Raw genomic sequence first — 22,394 nt, forward strand, 5'->3', positions numbered from 1 at the left:
CACTTATCCAAAGTCACTATGTAGAAGCAGAGGTTCGGGTTCGGATTTTCCAATTTCAAGCTGTTAGACGCACAGCACAACTCCACCACCTTTCCTGCCATCACCACAGTCAGATGGCTTTCGCGGACCCGGCTATCAGGCCCGGGCTCTAGGACTGGGTGACGGCCAGGGTATTGACGTATCCGTGCGGACACATGTCGTTCTCGGACACGCAGTGGGAGAACTGGGCCGGGTTGCTGCCGCCGGCCAACCTGCGGACCCCCCGCACCGCCACACACTGCTCCACCAGCTCCAGAAACTTACACACCAAGAAGAAGATATTTTTAAACATGAACACCGACACCGGCATCTTGTAGACATACACTTGGAAACACCTCACCACCAGCAGAGGTGCGTTGACCAGCAGGCCAGTGGAGAAGCGGGCCCACAGCCACCGACAACGCAGCTCCGACGCCGTCAGCTCATAGAGCCAGATCACCGGCACGGCCAGGGCCACGAAATACACCGAGATGACCGTGTACTTCAGGTAGATGGTGGGAATCTCGTTCCTCAGCAGCATCTCCACCAGCGTGAAGCAGTCCAGCAGGTCCAGGCAGGTACTCATGAAGCAGCTCTGGGAGTGGTGCCGAGTCGCCCCGTTTAAATCTTCAATGATGGAGTTGATGAGGCAGAAAAGCAGCGGCGCGGAAAGCAGCACGATGATTTTGAAGCCGGTCACTCCGCACGGGACCTTTAGCGCGATCAGGTCTAGGATGGAGGTCTCCAGGATGAGCACCACCTTCGGAGTGCAGGCGATGACATAGATGAGCCAAGCCAGGTAGGCGTAGGTGAACTCCCCGAGGTTGCAGCCGAAGATGGAGCTCTTCTGGTGGAAGCCGCAGGCCCGCTCTCTCTTGCTCCGCGCGTTCTTCATGAAGAAAATCCCCCAGCCCGAGATCACCACCAGGTCCGTGGCTATCCATGAGCACCAGTACAGGTCGGTGAAGATGATGAGGTAGAAGTCCAGAATACCGCCCTGGAAAATGAGGAGAAGGAAGCAGAGCGCCTTATACAGCAGGCTTCTTTTGGATTTGTGCGCCAGCAGGGGAGCGGTCTGCATGAACTCCCCCGATGTCATGATGCAGGTGGCGGCCGCGGCTGAGGAGACCAGGGGCTGGATGCTGCGGCTCTCCTCTGGGATGATACTGCCGCTGGTGGTCTGTGTGTCCCGCCTCCTGCTCAGCTTTTCAGCTTCCGGAGAAGATGAGACGGGGGAGTCCGGGCAATAGCTCGCTTCGTATTGGAGATAGTCGGCCTTCAGATTGTCTTTCCCAGTTTCAGAGATCATTGTATTTCTGCGGTCGCCTCCTTTTCTCTCCTTTTCTTCCTTCCTGATGCTTTAAAAGGTGAAGAGACAGAGACATGCGCAAAGAAAGGCACGGACCTAATCTGATGGAATGGACTACAGAGGCTTCCATAGAAGCCATAGTCCGAATGATGCCTTCAATGTTCGAATCCCTTTCCCTTTCACGTCAAGTGGATAGCCTATATCAATTAAAAATCAAATGAAAATAACAATGGACTGAAAAGGAGAATATATATATATATATATATATATATATATATATATATATATATATATATATAGATATAGATATAGATATATAGATAGATAGATAGATACTGACTTACAATGACAAAAACAAAGATGATGATTTCTCATTTCATGATATCTAGTTAAATAAAAAGTGTGTGAACCCTTGGAATTACCTTCTTCTGCATTAATTGATCATAATCAATATGAAAAAGGCTATTATCTACTATCTTCACAGTGCTGGTGGACAAAGTAAGTGAACCCTTGGATTTAATACCTGTATAACCTCCTTAGGCAGCAGTAACCTGAAACCAGTTCTTCAGGGCTGCTTAGTGTTCAGGAGGAATTCTGGACTGGTCCTCCCTAATACAGCCTCAGCTCAGACATATTCTCAGATTGTCTGGTGTTAGTGGCTTTCTTCACCTCACTCTACTGGATTAAGGTCTGGGCTCTGACTCCAACAGGTGGATTTTCTCTGTTTATAGTCATTCTGTACATTTACTTTGATGTTTGTCCTGCTACAACAACCAGCCAGCTGACAGCAACCCTCACTACCAAGTCCACCAAGCACCATCCCAATAGCATTGCAGAAGGTCAAGGTGCTCTTTGGAAAACTTGAGACACTCAGTGATATTTTTCATTTGTTTTGGGTTCTTTTGTTTTTTTTTCCCTGTGATATCTAGCCATAGACACGACGCCCCATGCACCATGTTTTTTGTATAGACTCATTAACACATGCTAACTACCTCCAATGATTCTATGTATATATATATATATATATATATGGAATGGAATGGAATGGAATTATATATATATATATATACATAATTCCATCCATTTACATCATTTCACTCTGAGACATTTGATAAGTTTCACTCAACGATTTCTGGAAAAGCCAAGGAGTAAACAGCGAAAAAAGGAGCCATGCTGACTACAGTGGCCCTCTGTCACATGGAAAATGTGAGAATTTAAGCAGATCACTTAAACTCTTTTTTCAAGCCATTTTATTCAACAGTTTGAGGTGGAACATAATATAAAATATTAAATACGAAACAACTGAAATGTGAAGACAGGCATAACCCTGCACAATTCAGAACCAACTGCTGCTTTTAAAGCAAACTGAATTGAGTATTCCATCCATTTTTTCTTGTTGTTCCAATACTGTCAAGTTTAATGTGATATTACAGAAATAAATACAGAAATAAGTAGATCAATTAAAACATTTACACACAAAGTAGAAACAGATTTGTCTATTGAAGGGAAACATAAGTGAGCTCAGCAGGTCTAAGGGAAATTTAACCAGTTTATTCAATGTTCAGTCAAATATACATGAGTGTCTTAACACAAACTGTATGTTAATGGTTCCATATGTGTGATGTGCCTCCTCACCTCCATGACCACAACTACTGGAGCAGAGAGTCTAGTGGGAGCCAGAGCAGCACCAACACCAAGAAGGTAAAACACCTTTCTTTACTGTCCTGGGAGGAAAACAGTAAAAGTGTGTGTCCTGTTACATTTTTTGTGAGTTTGCAGTTCACATGGCCCCACCTGGTTGCCATTCTGCTCTATGTGGGAACTGTTGGGTTTTTCTCTAAAATAAAGTAAGTTCTCGACTTGACCCTGTAAAGTGCCTTGAGATAGTGTATATTATGATTTGGCGCTATACAAATAAAATTGAATTGGATTGAATTGAGTGGAGATTGTGATTTGTGTTTCTGATTTATTTTATTACTGCTGTCAGTGGGGACTCTGTGGAGTGGGCTGTGGCAGGTCATTGTTTGGCGGAGGGGGTAACTCTGACACATCTGGTGATCATGTGAGTCAGTATCTGGCATCTAAACTGTATCCAATTATCAAACACTGTATGTGGTGTTTGCTGTCTGTAACAGCTCATCTGCTCTTTTTCCTCAAAGCTTCATATTTTAATTCATAAAGTGTTTTCATTTTTATGATGTAGCAGAGGTGGTCTTTGATTTATAATGTAAAGTGTTTTGTCCCTCCTGTTGGTCAGTTTCTACCAGTATATATTATGGAGGTATAGTGTTCCTGTAATAATGTTGTGTAATAGTAATCATTAAGTAATTATGGTAACCAGTGTTCACACTTTGATGACACAGTTTTATATTAAAGCAGAGCACCTTGATACCCAGGTCAGAAATGATCCATTGAGTCCACTGATGTTACAGTAGTAGTCTGAAAGGACTAGAACTAGACTGTTCTGACCTGGTCCCTCACCCCCCTCTGTCCATCTCTCTAACAGGCTCCTGAAAGCAGGAAGAGACAGATGGAGCAGGAGAGCAGCTCCAGAGACCTCGAGGAGCCTCCAGAGAGACGATGCCATCAGACTGAAGCTCCAGTTCCCAGCCCTCCTCCTTGGCCTCACTGGACACACTGGAAGGTGTCCAGCTGGAGGAGAATACTCCAAATGTACAGATGAGAGTTGGTTGGTTTTCATCTATCTCCTGTTTTTCTATTGAACCTTCTATCTGAGCTTGATGGTCTCCAAACACATTTCACATCTCTGCTGCAGCAGTCTAAAGGGTGTAGCTGAACCAGTCTAACCTTCCTCCTCCTCCACTCTGTCTCCCTAAACTGTTCAGGAACGAACAGCAGGAGAAGGGCACCAGGAGATCCAGTCCAGAGCCCTCCAGGAGCCTGTGGCCCACATTGAGTATAATGACATCATGTCCTTGCCCCTCTGGCCCAGTGCCTGCAGAGCCCAGCCTGTTGTCTTCCAACGGAATTTTAATTCAGTAGTAGCCATTAGATAAAACAGTAACACACAGACACAGACACACACACACACACACACACACACACACACACACACACACACATACATACACTCATACAGACACATACTTGTACTTCTATCTTTGTGAGGACACTCATTGACATAATGCATTCCTTCGCCCCTTACGCTAACCTTAACCATCACAACTGAGAGCCTAACCCTAACCCTTACCCTAACCTTAACCTAAACCTAATTCTAACCATAAATGTCCTCACTTTCCCAAAATGTCCTCACTCTGTTAGTAAAATAAATTTTTTGGTCCTTACTATGTAGCAAGTACAAGTATACACACACACACACACACACACACGCACACACCTTCATTTCTTATTAGCTGGTTTTGTGTGATGAACCCTGGGGTCCTCTTGAAAGAAGAAAAAGAAGAAAATCGTTTTCTTCCACCAAAGTGATCAATAAACTTAGATTAATCTAGAACATACAAAGATATTAAACTATTTAAACTTTTAAAAATATTTCTATTTTGAATAATCTTATCTAGTGAGACCAAATTGTCAGAACTTCATGACAGAAGTAAAGGGTTTTAGGAGGGTCTACTGACAATGGTTTTTCCTACAGTTCATTTGTTGGTATGACACTACTTTGGTAAATTTCCCATTTTGCACTAAATTGATTTTTTAAATGAATGATGTCAATATATTAACTGATGAATAAGTGAGACCATTTAGTAAGTGTTACGTGATAGCATGTTACATTGACTCCAGCCACTAGATGTCATGAGTGCACAGTTTTAAAGTTGCTCTGATGTTAATTCTCCTCCACCACCCTGTCAGCCATTGTTTAGCAAGATGTATTTAGTACAGTGGTTGGACATTACCAGGGGAAAATTCATCAGATTTTGCCTGAGAAACTGCAATTTAATCTAAGACACATGGTTTTATCTGCAATAGTATAATTACTAAATAACATAAATTTGTGGTCAAAATATTTATTCTCTTACCTCAAAATGTTTTTTCTATATAGAATCTGAAGACAACCACAAAGTGGGATCAGGGAGGAGGTGGGTACACATTAAAATAATCATATGACTTTCTTATCCCTGATTGGTGTAATCTGGGGTGTTACAACTCTCCCCATGATGAAGCATTACCTGTGACTTTGAAGTCATCTTAGATGGATGACCACTTTGAGACAGAGCAGCCACAGAGGAAAATCATCTCGACTGATTCATACCTATCTAAAGTCTTTTGGATCACTTTTTAACCATTTCCAGGTTTATTAAAACTCAACAAATCTTTATTATTGTAACTCATGTAGGATTTCTTTTACATGATTCATAATAGCAAAAGTTTGAATTAAATTCACATACATTTTCGAACAGTCTCACATTTGAGTGGTAACAGGGGCCAGAGGTTTTGGAAAACATTAATTTTGAAATACGGAACATGTAAGAACAAAACTAAGTAGAAGAGGAGCCTCTTCAGGGCAGGACCACCCTTAAGGTCCCAGTCATGTCAGATGATATTGTGTTCTCTCTAACTAAAGTTTCAGTTAGGGTTAGGATCTGGTTTGGTACTAGGCAGGTGGTGCAGTGTTCATCTGAGCTGCCCGCTGCTGCTAGAAAAATGCTGAGAAGAGTGAAATTCATAGGTCCTTGTTTTGGTTTTATCAGCCTAAGAGATACTAAAATGCTCAGTAGAGCCGAGGAAAACTGCAGAGTTGTTGATAAAACTGTTTGTGAGTATGAGCAAAACATGTCACATTACACAACCTTTTGATCCATTGTTAAAAGCAAAACCAAAATACATGAATATTATCAATAATAATCTTGTTAATTCAGAAAAGCAGAGCAGATTTTTTTTTTTTTTTTTCTCAAGTGAATGCATTAAGCTTCCATAGTATTCAGCTCTGACTCAGTCAACTAATAATTATAAGGGAGCACAGATGTTATTCAAACAGACGAGACACACAAAGATTGAGACTCTGCACAGTACAGAGAGTGATAATAAACTTTAATTTCATGTTAAGGTCGATGGCTGTGGAACATAGAGAACACACATTTCAGTATTAACATATGCATTCCAATGGAGTTCAACGGGAGTCAGTAGATGAGCATCTTAGCAGCAAAGCTTAAAATGCATAACTCAGTGCAGCTAACAGAACAGTGAATCTACATTTCACACTGGTATGAAACATTTCTCTGCACTGAGAATCTGCTGATGAATGTTTCATCACAAGCGTTGACTCTTTAGCCTCATTCTGAGGAAGGACTTGATGTTCCTGGACACTGAGATTAAGAACGGCTGAAGGAAAATGTCTCAAATGCATTTATCTGGAAAACCTAACATTTGACCTTAGTTGCAGTGTATAATTCTTAATCCACAGGAAGTATGTTTCCCAGACTAGTTACTGGTTTTACAGAGATGTGTGGGAGAGGCAGGTGGGGTTTGCGTGGCTTATAGTCTCTTTGAAGATTATTAGCCCTGTTCCAAGATCTGTCCCACAATGTCCAAGATCCCCATCTCTATCACCCAGACACTTAAGTCACTGAGCACCTAAAATTAGTTACTGAATTGGTGGCCACTCTGAAAGATACAGTGTACAAAGGCGACTACCATTTTGTTCAGTAGTAGTATTGCTGTGATATAAACCCCAGTCACCAGTGGCAGCATCAAGCAGCACTCTCTGGGCTCAAATCAGTGTGCTTGAGAAACTGGTTGCAGATCAGTCTTTTATAACCTGTGAAAAAACTCTTAATGAGAAGTTGAAGTTTATGAATGAGAATGAGAGAGAAAAAAGCGGTGGTTGCGTAAATATATTCTATGCACAAATGATGTTAAGAGAGATGTTTTTCTGCCTTTTTGTAACCTGATCATTGATTTGTGCAGATATTTCCATATCCATCCATACGCGCCAACCAGTGAGTGTAAAGTAATTCCTACATCCCGTCTTACTTTCCACTCTGACTTTTACAGCCCTTATAAGTCCAGAAGAGCAGCAGCCATCTGGTACCTTCATATTTTCAACATTCTTCCAGTATCTAATTTTATGAGCCACTCAGTGACTGAAATGTCCCAATAACAAAGATGGCCAGGATCAGGGCTACCATTCACTCTGCTGTACAAAGCCATAATGTGTTCCATTATGGTTTTGTAGGCACCTGAAAGGGTGAAAGGTTTTCAATCCTGAAAAAACAAAGCAGAACTCTACGGGGATACGGTAAATAGTTTTCAGTACAACATGGAAGTGATTATGGTAAATTTATTAAACATCAGCACAATATATTGGCTATCAGCAACTTTAATAAAGAAAAACAGTTCCAGCCTTCAGAAACCATATGTAAAATCTTAAAACATGCCCATCACTATTACAGTAAATGGTGCTGAGTAAGTTCGAGTGCATCCTCAGAGTCTCAGTATTATGTACAAACACCTGGGTAGATGATAAACAAGTCAAAACCCACACCCACAAATGAACTTAACAATTTTTATTAGCAATATTTGAAGAAAGTTATAATTTTTGTTAAATCTTATATTGAGTTCATTTTGCCATTTTATTATTTTCAACATGAACCGCACAAGATAAGACTCACAAGGATAGATGTCTAGAAAATGTTTAGCACGAACGCACTGACTTGTTGGATTTTTTTTTTCTTTTATCTTTTAGAAGTTCATTTAATGGCCTGCTTAAAGGCACTGCCACAATACAGGGGGTGGGAAAAAGCTACTGTCCATCACTCACACAAGACAGTCCATTCTAGTGTCTAGTATACATGGGGGCAGGGGAGGTTAGTGGGTGGGGCTGCTATAGGTAAATTTCATAGAAATCATCCAGCTCCTCGTGAAACAAGTCCCATTCATCCTCTGAATCTGTCACCTCGTCGTCGGTTCCTGCGGCAAGCAGCATGAGAAGCATTTCGCTCAGCTCAAATGTTACCATCTCCTCATCATCGTTGTCGAAGGAGTCAGTGCTTTCCCTCTCGTCATAGATATCCCACAGCGGTGTTCGCCTTGAGTTCTGAGGGGAGAGGGCAAAGTCAGACATTTGACTTCATTTTAGAGTTGGTGAGTCAGAATCCTGAGATGAACCTACATTTCACTTTCAGATCATTTTGACTTCCCATCTTTAAGTGATTTCTCATAACCTTGATTTAAAAAGTAAAAACCTTGACAGAAATCATAATTTTGACTCTGACTCAGCATCTCGGAAAGCTGAATCAGTCAAGAATTTTATTTGACAATTCAATTTGACTTTTAGCTCATAATCCTGTAATCCTGACTTCAGTATCTCAGAATGTTTACCAAGTAAATCAAAATCTTTAAATCAGTGTTTTGTAATTCTGACATTTCAAACTTTTAAAAGTTTTCCCTCCCTGTCAGATATGGCGTCTATCTCCACACACACACACACACACACACACTACCACCACACTAGGAGAGAAAATTATCATCAACACATCAACTGAAATTAGGATACAAATTATGAAATAAAGTAAAATGTTTATGAAAGTCTGAATTCACACAGGCTTGATTTAATGAGGTGAGACATTATCATCTGATTTGTATCACAAATCCATTCAATATTTCTTATTGAACTGGTGTGAGTAGTTTTCATTTAATTTATTATTAAACAGATTTAACAAACAGAACCAACACTGAGTAGCAAGACAGATAGAAACTCTAACAATCTACAGTCTGCAGTAGTCTGAACACCTCTGGACAAGTTCTATTGATTATTGAAGGGAAAAGAAGTAAATACAACCCCTGAGGCAAACACATTCAAATTAGCCTTTCTTCAAATGTTAATGCGCTGTTTGTTTTTTTTCATGACTTTGAAAAATAAAAAATAAAAGCTGACACCCTTCCACTGTTACAGCACTCAGAACTGAGTGCCATAATTGACTCATCTGAACTTGTAAAGCAGGAAAAGAATTGTCATTAGGAATTATCATCTGATGACAGCTTCAGCGCTTGATAAATTCTCTGACTCTTTAAACCTTGTAAAAAGAAAACTCAGATAACATGCAGGTCTGCTGGGCAGAAAGGCAAAGCAAACCCCACAGTCCAACTGTAAATTACCTGCAGGAAGGATTAGCTGACACAATAGTGGTAGTGCCCCGTTCCACTGTGCAGCACTGATGCACAAACAAAGTCTAAATGGATGAATCAATATGCAATATCTGAAATCTGCAAAACAACATCTGGAGAAGATCTTTGGTTACAATCACCAAAGATATGTTTGGAGGAAGAAAGGGAGCAGCATTTGATGAAGAAGACATTTTCAATTCTGTTTAGGGGCTGAGTGGAAATCAGTGACACAGGAAACGCTACACAGAAAGAGACTGGATTCCACTAAGCATCAGCAAACTCTGGATAAAAATGTCCAAGAAACTGAAAAGAGTCTGGCTTCAAAACAGGACAACAATCCACGAATGATCCTACTAAAATTTCAACATCACTTACAATATGTGTAGATCTCGCCATGCTATACATGCAGAACAGCCTAAAAATAATCTCAGTAAGTACTAAATAGCAGTATGTGCTGACTTAGGGGGCCCAACTTTTGCACATGCCACAATTACTGTTTGATTTTTAACAATTTTTTAGATTCATGAAATAAAACCTCAACATTAACATTTGAAGAAACATAAATTGTTGATGTGTGTTTGCTGCAGAATTTTCAAGAATTACTTCTTTTTACTTCGGACATTAATATAGAATTTCTCTAGGGCTGCCCAGAATGATTCATACTGCATGGTTTTAGTGTAGAAACCACAGGAGATCAGATTAATTAAACAGCTTTTTACATAGCATGGTAAACAAGTCACTGTTTACCACAGTTAAACAAAGTCCTCTTCTTATTAGGAAGACTCATCATCATAACAGGAAGCTGCTGATAGTGTGCGTTATATGATTACGGCGTGTAATCTAACTGTAATTGTAAATGTAATTTAACTGTTGTCAGTTCACAGGGCCTGGTGCTAAAATAGATCTCCATCATGGCAGCAACAGTTATCCACAGGATCACTCCCTCTTTGCACTACACCTGATTTATTCCTGTTTTTCTGGTTATCCTGTATGTTATCATATGTTCTACTCTCCACATCCAGCAGTGGGTGCTAAAGGTGAGGAGGTGTTGAGAATGTTGTTACTAGCAGAGATAAAGCAAACTAATGGCTTCTGACAATGTTCACTTGAGTATCTAAACTAGTACTGAAAACATTCAGGGCAACACAAACTTCATACTCGTGGTAGCACTGATGTATTTCTTCAGAGTACTTGGTGGTGAAATGACAGGATTTTAGGAGCGACAGTTACCCGGTTTCTGCTGTTGGATCCAGTCTGTCTTCTCTGGGGTTGAGCTTCCTCCAGCCGTCCATCGGGAAAGGCGTGCTTGTAGAAACAATTTGAACCAAAAGGGCATGTTCCACGACCCTCATCAAAGTATCGACACGGTTTACTCCTGGAGAATACAGAGGGGAAACCAGAGAATACACACACCAAGTGAGATCATCTCAAAATAACATAAAACCACACCGGAGGCATCATTTTTTTCCCCCTCAATTCTGCATCCTTCCACTCCCGCAGATTCACCATCCTGCTCCTGTGATGATTCTGATCACATCCACTCACAACAGCTTTCTATTCAAAATCTCTCTGCTCCATCCTGCAGGAAAAATAATGGATTTTTAATTGCTGATGCTCAACTGTTTAGTAAGGCAGCTTTAGAAGACCAAATTTAAAATAAGGCAGAAAGAAAATGACTTTTAAAAGAAAAATCAGCTTCAGCTTTAGTGAAAACTAAAAGGAGCAGAAACACCTTGTTTCTTTGATTTGTTGTTTCCCACAGATCCAAACCAGTTGGTAGAGATCCACTGTAACCGTTTTACATGTGTATATGGATGTGCATCTTCTATAGTCACTTAGTATGGGAAATGGTCTGTGTACCCCATGCCATCCTTGTATTTCTGGATGAGTTTCTGCTTGTCATCCTTATCTTCCACCCAGTACTCGCTTGGGATGACAAAGTTGGATGTAATTCGACACTCTGGGCAAGACCTGCAAAGAAAGAGTCCAACAACAGTGTGGTCAGCACTAAACCTAACACTGTTAAGATAACTCTGTCAAGATTAGTAAAAGATTAGTTGGTGACCCAGAGTGACATCCTGGCCATAACATTTCAATAAGAACCCACCTTGTAACCTAGCAATACATTGCTGCCTTGCAAATGGCCCATGTTGACTTAATCACAAAGAAGTTCTCATGAATAACTATGTGGCCTCAAATAAGGATCAATGAGAATTTAAGCTGGAGAAATGCTATTCAGATATTATTTCAAAGCCTGCGGTTGTTTATCAGCTTTTGTTAATTTGTTAAAACCCTGGATGAAAAATTTTGTGGTGTAGAAAACACCTGAAGGGCCTGAAATAAAAACCAAACTTTAAAAAAAAAAAAAAATCCAAAAAACTACTTACTTTAAATTAGACAATTTCCTGAGAGAATCTACCAGAGATACCGATTCAGAATTATTTATCATTTAGCCTGAGAGTGATCCTACAATTTACTGGAGAAACAAAGACACTTTGAGAGAGAAAGAAGAGAAAAAGTCCCCTCACTTCCCAAACCCTAGTTTGTCACGAATAAGTGACTCACTTGATGATTTTGCTCTCAAACTGCTTGGCACTCCTCCACTTGCGAATGCACTTTAGACAGTAGCAGTGGCTGCAATTGGAGAGGATGCCAAAACGGCGCTCACTTGGGTTGGCCTTCTCAAACACCACCTCCATACACACTCCGCACATCATGTCCTTGCTGCGTTGGATGGCAAATGAAATCTCCATGTCTTTCTCGTGGGCCTCGATGCATGCCTACAACAGGAAATGGTTAAATCATAACCACAAGTTAAAACAGTAACCACAAGCTTGTCTCCATTCAACATAGGTCCTCAGATGCTTCTATTAACACATCACAGACTAGATTGTGTTGTGTGCTCAGGGTGTGTTCAGATGACAGAAGCACTTCTTTAAAAACACAGCCCCCTCTATCATTTTAAGTTAGACCAGTATACCGACACAGCCTTGTCCTTGTCAGGCAAAAAACTTGAACCTGGCTCAAGTTTTGCTGCAAATCAATGTCATCCAGCAACTCACTCTGTTAGCCAATCAAATACATGTTAACTGCATACCCCAGTAGATGACATTAAGCTTCTGTTTATGCTGTGACTGAGGATGAGAATTCTCTGGGTACTATAAACTGCTGTTCAGTGTTTTGGTGTTTGATAAACCTTCACACTGAGGGACAAACTTGACTTCTTGGATCATATTTTATTCACACATTAGTACCTGATAGGACTGACACTTCTTTAAATTGACTACAGTTTAAACATTGGAAAAAATTCAATTTCAAACTATCTGACCTGTAATGATCTGACTGAATTCAGTATTCATGTATTTGTGTTGTAATGCAGCAGTGAATCACAGCAACAAGCTTTGGTGTCCTATCAGCAAACTGGCTGATGGTGCAAACATTCACCACAGAGTGAAAATTAAGGGTGAACTGGTGAAAGTGACTGTGAGACTTGTTGCCTGGATTGGCGAAACACACAAATTCTAATGCTCCAATGCTAACACATTTGTTATTGAATTCTTGTATCTCTCTCCTCTCTCTTTCTCATTAGCAAAGAGAAGTGTACAAAACATTCAGGTAGCAGATTCTTGTTTTGCAGGCCAGTGTCTGCACTCTTTATTTGTCCAAGAAAAAGCTCAACTCTGTGATACCACTGTACAACTGTGAGTGTTTCTGGAGTTAAAACATCTCTAGCAGAATGAGGAGTCCTGTCTCACAGCTGCCTTATAGAAAGGTTACCACGACAACAAATCTGAAGTCACCTGTAAACTCAGTCTGGCAACAGAGGCAAAACAAATGAATGGAACAGCAGCCACGAAATGTCAATATGCTACAGATCCCAAAAGCCAGAGGAATGAATGATTCCATTGTGCTACTGGACATATGTGACAGTGAGACATTAACAGCTTGGTTAATGTGGATGCACCAGCAGGTTGTCTGTAACCATTACCTTAGTGTGCTCAGAGCGCTGGTTGTTGTCAGTCGGGTGGAGCACCTGAAGGCCACACATATCGCACACATCGCCGTGGAGATAGGCACAGTTGATTCCGTAGCGGCACTCACCAACAGCAGCATACGGACAGAGCTGCTTCCTCAACTGTTTGTTGTCCAGTGTGGTGTCACTGTCAAGCTCCTCGATGAGCGGGGCAGAGCTCTCCACCTTCACTTGCTCAGCTGGACACAGGCGACCCATCATTACAAAGACACAAACATTTAATTTGTTAAGTTTATTAGCAAGCAAAAACTGTTTACCCCCCTTCTTACAAATGAGGAGAATCTGATCTGACAACACATCTTCCCTTCTTAACCTTCTCTTCTGCACACAATTTTTATTTACTGCACAGACAGGTGTCAAAATGCAACTTAACCAACCTTTAACCTTTACCACGGCAGTGAAATCATAATTTCAGTTACATTTCAGACAGTGGATGAACCTTATTCACAGTGGAAGATGCATAACATCATTAAAGTGTTGTTTGTGCCTCTGCCTCAGTTGACTTGATATAGACCACAGAAAAAAATTATATATTGTTGTTCTTGTCATTTTGTGTTCACACTCACTTATTAGAAACAAACCTAGATATTGGAGACAAATTGAGCCCATTTTAGGTGGTCTTGGTCTGGTTGTTTGGTTTGCACTGCAGTTTTTGTGCAGTGTTTTCATATAAGCCTAAATGAACACAGCCAAATGGACAAACATACAAACATTTGGGGGGGGGGGTTGATTTTGTTAACTAGTGGTATAATTTTGGCAATTATAATCATATTATAATGACAAATGGTAAATGATTTGTGATTTTTGTAAAGGCAAACCTAAAAACCTGTTATTGAATCATGAGAAAGTTTCAGAGCGACAGAGACACAGAGCGTTGTGGTAACCATAGTAACTCATTCACACAGCTGCCTAATGTGCACAGCGTGAGAGGAGCAGCATGGGAATAAATGACAGTAACAGATTTGTGGATATTTCTAACTTTGCTCTGATGGTCTGAAGAAGTCTCTGCTGCTCACTGATGGAGTGAGGCCGGTAGACGAGACGTCAGGGTTAAGAAATGGAAATGGTTGTTAGGGGTGTCTGAAATCGTATTACAAGATTCATCCAGGCATAAATATGAGAAATATATTGATGTGTTTACAGTTACAGGAAAGAAAGATATATAATTGCTTCAACCCTCCTGAACTGTTGTTTTTACCTCTTTTGGGGGGGTCAAAGCCTTGGCTTGGCCATTCAAACTGGCGGCCTTGATACATCATTACAGAAAGTAATAACTTCATATATACACAAGCAGAGATTTGTGTGATTTTAATGACTGCCTGTTGTTGCTGTTGCAAATAAAAATAAACTTGGAGAATATAATAGCTCAGGTGGTCTTGATGTCTCACATGTGTCTCTCAGAGGCAGTGTGGATCGTTTGAATCGAATCATAAAGCATGACATGTGAAAATCTTCTCTCACTGTAGATAGTAAAAGCGTGAATTTAGGATAATGTTCAAATGTAAGTATACATATCAAATTTTATGTAATCAGTGCTGGTTGCTCACCCCGTCCACAGTATGGCTGTCCTGGAACAAACTCAGCAGCGTTGACCCAGTCTTGCGCCCCAGGCACAGGTGTTGGCCTACTGGGTTCTGGGTCAGATGGGCCGGCCACCGAAACAGAGGGCAGCGGCAGCATCTGGGGGGTTGGCAGCTCTTCGTTTTTTGCAGGTTTACAGTGTTCAAACCTGAGGAGTCACACAAGACCTGGACTGCTACAGTACAAATGATCTACTGTCTAAACACTAATACAGCAACATTACAACAGGAGCACTGACGTGGAAAATGTATGGCGGAAAGTGAGGAGCTCAACTACAAAGAGCAAAACCAAAGCTGATATCTAAAAATCCAAAAACATGAATTTAAGACACTAAATGTGCAATCCAGGATACAAGGGTGCATGAAACAAACTTCTACCTTTTCAACAGCACATCAATAAAAGGTTCATAATTTGCCAAATTAAGTAAAAATGGTTTTTCAGCATTAAAGTAGTTCAGCAAAATCCAATTTGAGTTATTATCACACTAGTTTATGGTCACTATATATCTGCATTAGGGATGCATGGTATATAAGCGGCGGATATAGTACTGGCTGATAAGTAGGACAATTAAAGTGTTATTATTATACCACTAAAGCAAATAATTATGTCCAATGAAACAAAGCCTTGGCTATGGACTAGAGACACCGCTCAAAACCTGGTTTTGTATGAGAACTTTTTCATCTATGTGTCTCAGCCTCTTAACATGAGGGCCTTAGCCCTGTGGTATCATTTATTTAACACAGGGGTTTCCAACCTTTTTTCTCTGAGAGCAACTTTGACAAAATAAAAAGGGGCTGAGAGCTCACCATGTCTTATATTACTGGTTACATTAATTCACATACAGAATTGTAACAAAACACTCAAACTGATCTCCAAACCAAATCAGATGAATAAAATTATTTAACAAGTCATCAAATATCAATACCCAAAACTTAAATTCTGTACCAAAAACATCTGCAACTCAATGATTGTGCCAAAAGTCTGAGTCAAACCTCAACGCAGACATGATTAAATTACTGCAAACAAACGTCCATAAATCTGATTAGAAATCAGAGGCTCCTCAGTCAGTAATCCAGTGATAGTTGTCAGTACATCCAAAGGTACATAACAGGAACTTAAAATAGCTAACTCAGTACATTTAATGGACATGGATTAAATAGAATTACTTCCTCACAGTTGTATATCTCCACTACTCAGACTAGTTGCAGACTACATCCCTATTTATCCAGAGTCATATAAAATATTAACCATTTGTATGAAATTTGTCATAATTTCTTTCGTGAAGTCTTAAGTAATGGCTAAAAAATGTTTTGTGAGGTCACACTGACCTTGACTTTTGACCACTAAAATCTAATCAGTTCATCCTTGAATCCGAGTGAATGTTTGTTTTAGAATAAATTTCCTCGAGGCGTTACAGAGATATTATGTTCAAAAAAGTGTTTTGTGAGGTCACCACAACCTTGACCTTTGACCATGAAATTCTAATCTGTTCATCCTTGAGTTGGTGCCAAATTTGAAGAAGTTCCTTCAAGGTCTTAGTGAGATATACTGAGATAAAGGTGTTACTGAGATATCACATTCACAAGGCCTCACAAAACCATGTTTTGTGTATTTGATTTGGTTGCAGTTTAGTTTGGAGCAGATTTACTGAGTGGAGTTGTGTTGCTTTAAGTTTGTACTATACATCCAAGGTTTGTACAAACTGTATTCTCAGAAAATTTGGGTGAGCTACTCTAAAACAGGGAGTGAGCTCCTGGTAGCCCATGAGCCACCTGTTGGAGACCCCTGGCAATTGAGTTTGAAAGAGCAATACTCAGCCTTCATCAAGTTACACCAGTGGTGTAACTTGATCACTCAACTCTATCACTCAGTCAGTCCAGCTACCGCCACACCAATACGTTTTAATTTTAAAACAAAAACGATCTCTGCCCACACATTTTAGCTCCGTATGAGAAATAAACACCGGAAAACTACACTACTTTGCAGGGGCCCTGTCACTCCATCCTGGGCTCAGTGCCACCCAAGATGATTGTGATTGGTTCAAAGAAATGCAAACAAGCCAGTGTGTTTTTTCCCTTACAGCAGAATGATAATGGACACAGCCAGACCATTCTCCGGCTCTGACAGTGCTGTGGAGATATTTTTTTGCTATGTCAGACCATGTTAAGTGCAATGAAAATGTTCCAATAAGTGTCTACAACCAAAGATGGACAGACATTGTCTGGACAAATATCAACAAATCAGTGGCAAGGATGCCACTACCAGCTAGCTAGCATTCTCCTGCTGTTACAGCTGACAGCCCCTCCTGCAGGTTTAGAAGTCAAACATATCCTTCTGTTGCTAAATGTTCAGCCGCTCCAAACTGTTCGGTGTTTTCAGTAAGAATTCTCCTCAGATTGAAATAGAATGGATCAGCCACTGCACCTGCACAATGTTTGTGCCAGTCATCACATACTTTCGTACTGCAATGAGACTGAGTCTACAGACAGAGGACAAAGCCAACTCCAAGATACTATACTGAGTTTGACCTTCAGTATCATCAGTTTGTCAGAGCAGAACAAGCATTTTTAGTTTGTCAAAGACAGGACCCACAATCAAGTGATTCTACCTGAAATGAATATTTTGGTTCTCCTTGTCCTGTAAATAATAAGCATGTAACTGGAATGCAAACTGGCATTTCCAGGTGCAGGATTACAAAAGACAGAGACAGTATCATTCAATGACCACAGTGTGTGTCATGTGTAATGAGTGTAATGTCATATCATGCTATAGAGACAAGAACAGATAATGATTTAAAAAAAAGTCTGTATATGGGACTTCAATTATACAAACTAATGAAAACTAATCCAGATTGCTTACAACATGTTTACACTTGTACATATTGCTCAGGGCTTTTCGTGTGCTTTTTCACCAGCAGATCACATGCTCTATATTGAACGGCCTTGGTCATTCATGGTGGGAAAAACAGAACAGACAGATTGTAATGGTTAAATCACAGTGCAGGGCTTATCAAGAAGCTTTATTTAGGATCAACATCTTTTGTCCAGTTTTTCCAGTTACCCTTGTTTTCTGTTCAGTTATCCCTGTTTTAGTGCTATTGCATCTCCCTGTTCTTCTTCTATCCAGAGCAACTATAAAAAAAACACTCCAAACCTTAACACTCATGCTATGATAAAGTCATCATCATGATATATGTACAATATAAGGTATATGTGTTTGTATCTCCATAGATACATCATGCTATAACCTGTGCACAATCAGCAACCTTTCATAAATGTGGGAAAACACTCTGTACAGTTATTGTGAAGATTTAAGAAAAATATAGGAAAGAAATCTGAACTCTAATATGGAAGCAGATAAATGGGAAAATATGGTGACACATATCAGGTGGTCAGTTAGAGATGCAGTGGGCAATTTACACAGTACAAAATCATCCATATTTTTAATTACACCAGTTAAATGAAATGGGACACATGGAGGATAATTACTGAAAAAGATCTATTAGATAGATCTATTTTGATTTTGCAGGGTCCCATGAATATAATAGAAGTTTTCAAGAAAATTCATGACATGAACTGGGAAGTCCTAAGTGAGTTGGTATGGAATTATTCTAAAATACAGAATGACTAACAGACCATGACAGCCTGTGTACACAGCCATACAAAAGGAAGACCTGGCCTATCTCTTTTCCAGTTTCCTCCATAATGGTGAACACCATCACAACACACATTGTTAACCAGTCTGTTCCCAAAAAGGCACTGGAGCACTGGAAAAGCAGGGAGGGGAGGAGGGCTGCTGGAGTTACGCATATATAAATGAGAGAGGAGGGTGCTGCAGTGGAGTGAACATGGGGAACCCAGCAACAGCATTGGGGGAGGGGGGTGCTCTCAGAAAGAGTAGAGGAGGGAAACAGAGAACGTTATGCAATTGCCATGCAGGCTGCAGTGCACTCTGTCTGGCCCTGGGGGCTGCAGGAGAGGGAGAGAGGGAGAGGGAGAGAGACAGAGAGAGAGAGCGACACAGAGACAGAGTGAGAAGTCGAGACAGAGCCCGTCACAATAGATAGAGCTCAGGGAATTCAACCATAATAAGCCCCCAAGGCGAGAGCTTTTCTATAGACGGGTAATACAGGGTGCACAGCCCCATGGGGGTCACAGAAATAATGAGGACACCTTCCTTACTTCAGCTCCATCACTATAATGGAGGAATGTGATTTATCAACAGAACAACAGCAGTTTCGTGCTAAATACACTTAACCAAAAGGCAGTTACAGGCAACACACCAACTATTCAAGAAAAATGATCAAGTATGTGAGTAACTAATGTATCCCTGGTGCTGATGGGGTGGTCCTACAAGTGCTGTGGTAACTATGGGGATGCTCCTGAAGCCAGACATGGAGCAGACACTGTCTGTACAAGCAGGCTGCTGCTGTCTGGATACGCTGATGCTCAACAACACACTGGGAGCCTAATTAGTTTCTCAAAGGACCATACCACTGCATATTTGAGCCCATTTAATACAAATATATACTAATGACTATATCTAAGGGAAGCCGCAGTATTCTAGATTTTTTTGAACATTGCGTCTGCTTTTACTTTCTTACTCTGATAATGCAGTTTAGACTTTTCAGTCATTCTGCACACATGTAAGCATAACTCACATTTTACATAACACATGATGTTCACTGAGATAAGCAAATAAAGGGTTTTTTGTTAGAATTCATCTTAATATACTGTGTTCAAAAACAGGGTTGAAATAATGTTGATGAACAAGTAAAAAGAGAATCTATCTTCATGTATTGTTCAGGTACACATAGATGTATCTAGAAAGAAAATGTACTCTGGACCATCTTTCACCATTTATTGATTAAACTTAACATAGTTTCCTCCAAAAACTTGGAAGTTAGAATAATGTACTGTGCAAAACATTATGTAAATAAAATATGTATCTAAATGTGACAGTAGGAAATCATGCAACTAATTTTCACTCATTCATTTTAACAAACCTGCCACCAATCTCATGTGGCACCATGAATATTGAGGGCATACTCATAATAAGGACATAGCACTTTAATTTATATCAGTGGGATTACATAGTTCACACAGTCTATACAATGGAAAATGAATGGAAACGAAACCAAGGCAAAAATATAAACTACTACAACGGCCGAAACAATACCTGTCCATCATTAGCCATACCCATTTGTCCTTGAGGGTTATGGGTTCTATAATCAGCGAAACTGCCATGCATGTACTGCAAATAACTACTGTTATTTACTGCAACTAAGGCTATGGTGAGAAATCAAGAAGAAAGTTTACACTAGATATTTCATAATACACAATTTCATCCAGCAGAGCAACACTTGTAACAACACAGATGAGTGATTCTGGTTCTTTGGACCTACATAGGGCTGCCACAGACACAGACCAACAACATGTTGACATTAGAAAGCAGCAGTCTCAGGTGTCAGATCCACTTGAGGAACAAACTGCAACACTTCTGAGAAGCCCAGCCAGCAAAGCTGCTGGTGCTGTCACTTGGCTGAGAGGAAGGCCAGTTTTAGAAAGGAAGTTATTATGCAGCTCAACTGACAACTGGGGTCCCTTTTTCAGACTGTGGCAACTGACTTTGAACATGCCAGTTGAGAAGAGACATCCAAGCCTTTATAAATGCATCCACATTTGACTTATTTCTGTATTTTTATTTAAAACAACTGAAATTTTAGATGTGTATTTACCTGCAACGGTCCCCAAACACACAGTTTCCCTTCTGAAAGAACTTGCAAATCATGGCCGCAGGTTTGCTGTTGGTCAGATCGTGGGAATATCGACAGTTGTCTCCTTCTTTGCAAAGTCCATGCATGAAATATCTGAAAAGACAAAATATGAACAAAGTTGTCATCTTTAAATCCGCATGTTAAACACAACGTTTAAAAAACTGAACAACCCACTAGATCAAAAATAAGGGATACGTGTCTGAATGCCGTCTTTCACTTTCATACTGGTAGCGCAGTCAAGCTAATCTTAGCACGGTCCTAACAAACAATGCGACTCATAACGTAAATTAATGCGGTCTGAATGTGGCAATTAGCAGGTGCTACGGCTAATATGAAATTTAAACTCGATGATTTTCATGTTGGTTAACGTGAGTTTTAAAGTAAACGTGTAGCTACTGAGTGTCTCTGATTAGCTAATTAACATTTACATAAAATACTTAATCACTGTACTGTATGACAGCTGTTTTACGTAGTCTAATGTTATCGTTTGGCATTATTGCTGCCCGTGTTAATTATTCAAAACGTAGCTAGTAACCTGGCAGCTAACCTCCAACTGCAGTCTCATATGTGACCATAACACAGAAAACATAACACCACAGTAGTCAAACGTTAATACAGCTAGCTAGCCAACAGCTGAGTCGAGCCTCAGAAGACGTTGTTGTCAGTCGCTCGCCAGCCTGGTTTCAAAACAGCGATGATAGACCATATAATCATCTTAAACAATTTAATAACCGCTTGTTTTTTCTTACCTGCAGGTTACGTGTTTGGTCCAACCTCCAATTACTGCTGAAGCCGCCGTAGACGCTGCTGCTGCCTCCGCCATTGCTGTTTATGTTGGGAGGCTATAGCCGGATGTTCCGGACAGCTCCGTTCCAGCTCGGCCTATTTCGTATTTGTACGATTCAAGTCGGAGTTTGCCGAAAACATAAAGCTGTGTATTATGAGGTACGAGGCATCATTGCCACACTCACCTGTTATTCATTTATGCAAAACGGCTGTATGAACCGTTGGTGTTTCGGCTTGGTTTATAGACTTGGTTACATAACGTAAATAAACGCTAAAGAATCTCCACGCTGATCACGTTTCTGTTAATCATGGTGAAATTTCCAGACGTTATTTTTGTGAAAAAATCTCAATTCACCTCAAAATTGTGTAGCATTGTGTGATTTTTTCCTCCCACTGCAAAACTGTTGTTTTTTTGGAATTTGGAAATTAAGATAATAGATTTAAATTTAAAAAGAGCGACATGTTTTTTTTTTTTTTTTTTTTTTTTTTTTTTTTTTACCAATTTTTAGTAAAGTCTTTAGTAAACTGTAGAAAAGAAGAGAGAAAGGTGGCAAATATGATCTAATACTGTAGGCTATTAATATTCATCTGGATAGGATAGGATATTGTATATTTACCATAAATTAATGCCATGTTTTGTTCATGAAAAGCATATTTTGCAGATAAATACTGTATTATGTTAGGAAAGCATTTGATGACAATTATTAGAGGTGAACGCTATGTGTTTTTTTGTCATGGATTTTTTCATGATGATTTTGAACCAATAGGTCATATTTGTAGTATAACAGAAGAATAATCTAGAATAT

At 40.0% G+C, this 22,394-nt stretch overlaps 2 protein-coding genes across 2 annotated transcripts; both read right to left on the bottom strand.

Annotated features, from left to right (window-relative positions):
- Positions 1-1,411, bottom strand: tmem121b (transmembrane protein 121B). The gene has a single exon (XM_071501994.1). The coding sequence runs from the start codon at positions 1,325-1,327 to the stop codon at positions 149-151; it is 1,179 nt and encodes a 392-aa protein (XP_071358095.1). The 5' UTR covers positions 1,328-1,411; the 3' UTR covers positions 1-148.
- Positions 1,412-6,320: 4,909 nt separating this feature from the next.
- On the bottom strand, positions 6,321-21,713 carry mkrn1 (makorin, ring finger protein, 1). The gene is made up of 8 exons (XM_071502029.1): positions 21,552-21,713; positions 20,764-20,895; positions 14,993-15,174; positions 13,401-13,624; positions 11,978-12,192; positions 11,273-11,383; positions 10,643-10,787; positions 6,321-8,342 (listed from the first exon to the last, which is right to left on the bottom strand). The coding sequence occupies exons 1-8, from the start codon at positions 21,623-21,625 to the stop codon at positions 8,130-8,132; spliced, it is 1,296 nt and encodes a 431-aa protein (XP_071358130.1). The 5' UTR covers positions 21,626-21,713; the 3' UTR covers positions 6,321-8,129.
- Between the last annotated feature and the right edge of the window lie 681 nt (positions 21,714-22,394).

This window comes from Trachinotus anak, unplaced genomic scaffold, assembly GCF_046630095.1.
Source record: "Trachinotus anak isolate AG129_WGS33_773 ecotype Australia unplaced genomic scaffold, CSIRO_AGI_Tana_v1 ptg000018l, whole genome shotgun sequence".
In the NCBI taxonomy this organism is placed as follows: domain Eukaryota; kingdom Metazoa; phylum Chordata; class Actinopteri; order Carangiformes; family Carangidae; genus Trachinotus; species Trachinotus anak.